We start from the raw sequence: 3,686 nt of genomic DNA on the forward strand, positions 1-3,686 counted from the left end.
TTGGTGAGCGCTCGATGAATCTTTATTATGATTAGTTTGTATGTACATACATATACTGTCTGTGTATTATCTACACGTAATATATACATGTCACACTTAATAGCAAATTTAATTGTGGTTCTGTATTTTAACACTTTATTATATGATATCTTAGATTTTTTTTCAAAGACCTACATTTTGTGCAGACAAAATAAATTGTATAGTTGCAGTGTTCATATTGGGTAATTTTCCGCTTCCTAGAAAGAATTGCTTCTTACACGACTTCGTCTTCTTCTTTCTTTTTGTTTTTTAATTTCGTCCTCCTGATTGCTGTCACCGAAGTCCTTGTCGTAATTGAGTTTGTCGCTCTTGCCGCGATTTTTGACACGCACGTTGTTTGTTGTGGTAAAATTTAACAATTTACCATATTCTTCCTTCTCAAAGCTGCTAAATGTGTGCACCACTCCGCTCGTAAGCTCGATTTCAAAATCAAAAGATTTTGTCGACAACGCGTCAACACGCGCAAAGTTTACTGAGTCTATCTCTTCAAAACAGATATGTATTGGAGGTTTGTGCAGGTAGATAAAACCTCGCTCGAGCGGATATAAATATCCTGTCTCAGCTTTAAAGGAGCAACTAATGGCGGGTGTCCCTATATGACTCATATAGCCACTTGGGCCAATTAATTTTTTGTCGTTGCTTATAAATTTCATTATCTGTAAACAAATAAATGCATAAAGATAAAAATATAAATACTAGAAGTTTTCTTTCTTTTTTTTTGTACTACCTTGCCAAACACCTCGTACGTTGGTCCAGATAATTTTTTAGTCAGCTTCTTTCGTTTTAATTCCTCCGCAGTAAATGGCAATTCAATTTCAATATCTTTATTTTGATCTAAAAGGAGTACCAAATAGTGATACCGTGTTTGGCCTCGTTTTATAGGACAATGTAAGCTCACTATAAAGTACATTTGTTGAATATCATTGGTCGGAAGTAAAAAGAATCGTAGTACATTAACTATTGGTACTTTATAGTCCATCTTTGTGCCGTACAGTTGAAAGAAGGACTGGAAGATCTTGATGTTGTAACGACCACGCGGCATTATACACAGTATTTTTTCAAAAATAGCAATCGCGTCGCTGCTCACACTGTTCACGGACACGGATGCCTTATGCATCACCTATTGTAAAATCGAGAAATGTATCAGTCTTCTGTTTTCAGTTTTAAGTCCGCAAATATATTCACGTGCATATGTAAAGTTTAAATCCTCTCTCACCTGTTGATGGAACGCCTCGACGGAATCTTGATCGGCGCTGGTACTAACGGGAATGTAAAACCTCGTCGTCACCATCTCCATCAGACTGTCCGGAGCGTCGTTATTCTGATGGAACTCCAATGTGATAGGATATCCCGTGTCACATTGTGACACGTAGCACAATGGTATTTCAAAAGCGGTTTGATGACCGACGTTGAAGCTCAAGACAGATCCGTCGAACTATGTGGTGCCGCAGTTAAAGCCCTTCACACTCTGCTTCTCCTCCAACATGTCCTTCTTATAATTGATGGAGAAGAACTTAGTAATTTTGTCCTGATCGGCTTTCTTGAAGCCTCGGAAGCGATGCCGAGTGCCATTTTTCATAAAGATACGCAAGCCCCAGGTCCCAATGAACTGCTGGTAGTTCACCATCTCCATATCAGAGGCGGAGATCTGTTTGACCTTTCCCGTCTTTTGATTCTTGAAGATCAAGTGCTGATCGGTTAACTTTAGCCTGCCCGGCGTCTAGCAATAATAGAAGACGATTCATCGATAAAATATAATCACTTGAGAGATTCTCAAATAATTATCTGTACACTAGAAAAATCTATTTTTAATTAAATGACATAATAAAAAGCCAAAATTGATAATTCCATCATCTTCAAAGCGTATTTTTAGCAAAGCTATAATCGAAGCCGAACGATTGAAGATATTGGCAAATTTCGCGCACGTGGAAGACAGATTGCCATTCAAACTCAAAATAGTTCAAAAACACGGTGTTTCGCTTATCGATAAGGATTAAATCACGTGCGCGACATTATTTAAATTGTTTTGAAAGCTGACGAGGACTCTTACCATAGCGCCCTTAACCACGGCGAAGATATCCGGATATTCTAAGAAATCGTCGTCCACGTCGCCGGCCTCGCTACTGGTACCACCGCCACCGCCGCCGCCGCCAATCCCGCTGGTTCCGGCGGCAGTGGTTTCCTCCACCGCATCGCCGGGATTCTCCGGAACGCCGCGCAACTCGGCGTCGCTTGGATTCGTCGTGGTACCACCGCCACCGCCGCCGCCGCCAACCCCGCCGCCAACCCCGCCGCCAACCCCGCTGGTTCCGGCAGCAGTGGTTTCCTCCACCGCATCGCCAGAATTCTCCTGAACGGTCTCCTTGGTGTCGGCCTTCAGCGGCGTTCTCTTGTAGATCTGATTATTGATCTTGGGACGAATAAGAATGTTCTTCGCCCGGATGGCGTAATTCAACACTGACACTGTCTCCTCGAAATTATCGCTCGTGGGCGCGACGGTCACGATCATTGAGGTTTTCGTTTGGCCTGCACCTAGCGACTCTCGCAGCAGCCTGGTGAGCTTTGATTCACGGTATGGCACGTAGGACGCCTTGTTCGCGATGGCGGTTATTACCTTGTTCAAAGTCAGCAGGGACTGATTAATGCTTTTGGCCTCCCGCGCCCTTTTATCGACCGCCCCGGACCTGCCGACGTTCTCGCTGCCGGCCAGGTCCACCAGGTGTAATTTTGCCGTCTTCACCAGCTCCTCGCCGCCGCTGGTGTTCTCCTTCGTTTGGATTGTAACCGAGAACAAGGTGTGCGAGCGGCTCGAGTTCCGGTTCAGCATCGTCGCCGCGGTCTGCCGTCTGTCCAAGCCCTTCTCGAGAATCTTGTAGATCTCGGCTTTATTGCGGACAGTCACGTCCTTCAGGCCGTGAACAACGACCGAGTTTTTCTTTTTCTGGTCCACGAACAACTTTAGTTTAGGCGGCATGTCGTTGCCGTCCGTTAGCAGGTCAATCAGCTTCTCGTTATGCAGCTCCAGGAAATTTACCTGGACGGTGTACTTCTGGTTCTCCAGGAGCTGCAGCTTATCAAAAAGGTGGCTTAGGCAACGGGGTATCATGCCGGCGGACGTGTCGCTCTGCCAATGCATCGTTGGATCGTTCGCGCGATTACCCACCATGGTATATGTTTTGCCGGAGCCGGTCTGTCCGTACGCAAATACCGTGCAATTATACCCGCTGATGACGTCCGTCATCAGCGGGCTAAGCACCGTGTCGTACACGTTTATCTGTGTCGCCGACGGACCGAAAACTCCGTCAAACGTGTACGTTTTCGATTTATTTTGCGATTGTTTATGAACTGTTATTTCCGTGTTGGATATCATCTGCACTAGACAGTTCTCGTCGCAGGCTGTCGGTCTGTTGTGAAAGAATATATAAACAATTATTAGAAATATTCTGAAATATTATTAATATTCCCCCTCTGTAATAGATGACGATCAGAATATCCCTTACAATAAAAATGAAAATAACAATATAAATAACGGACAATAATGGCAACACTTAGCATATATACCACTTAATGTGACTTTGAAAATAGATAATAATTAAATATAAGATTCTCATTATTTTTCTTTGCAACCGACAGCAGAATAAATGAAT

The 3,686-nt window shown here is 43.8% G+C and overlaps 1 protein-coding gene across 1 annotated transcript; it reads right to left on the reverse strand.

Moving 5' to 3' along the window:
* Positions 1–257: 257 nt before the first annotated feature.
* Positions 258–3,409, reverse strand: LOC112454500 (the record flags this gene model as incomplete). Its single annotated transcript, XM_025015938.1, is given in 4 exon segments — positions 258–695; positions 767–1,159; positions 1,256–1,759; positions 2,090–3,409. Coding segments are annotated over 4 exon segments (2,655 nt in total), but the record flags the coding sequence as incomplete, so codon positions are not given.
* Positions 3,410–3,686: the final 277 nt, after the last annotated feature.

Source organism: Temnothorax curvispinosus, unplaced genomic scaffold (assembly GCF_003070985.1).
Source record: "Temnothorax curvispinosus isolate PA1 unplaced genomic scaffold, ASM307098v1 QBEX01005105.1, whole genome shotgun sequence".
Taxonomy (NCBI): domain Eukaryota; kingdom Metazoa; phylum Arthropoda; class Insecta; order Hymenoptera; family Formicidae; genus Temnothorax; species Temnothorax curvispinosus.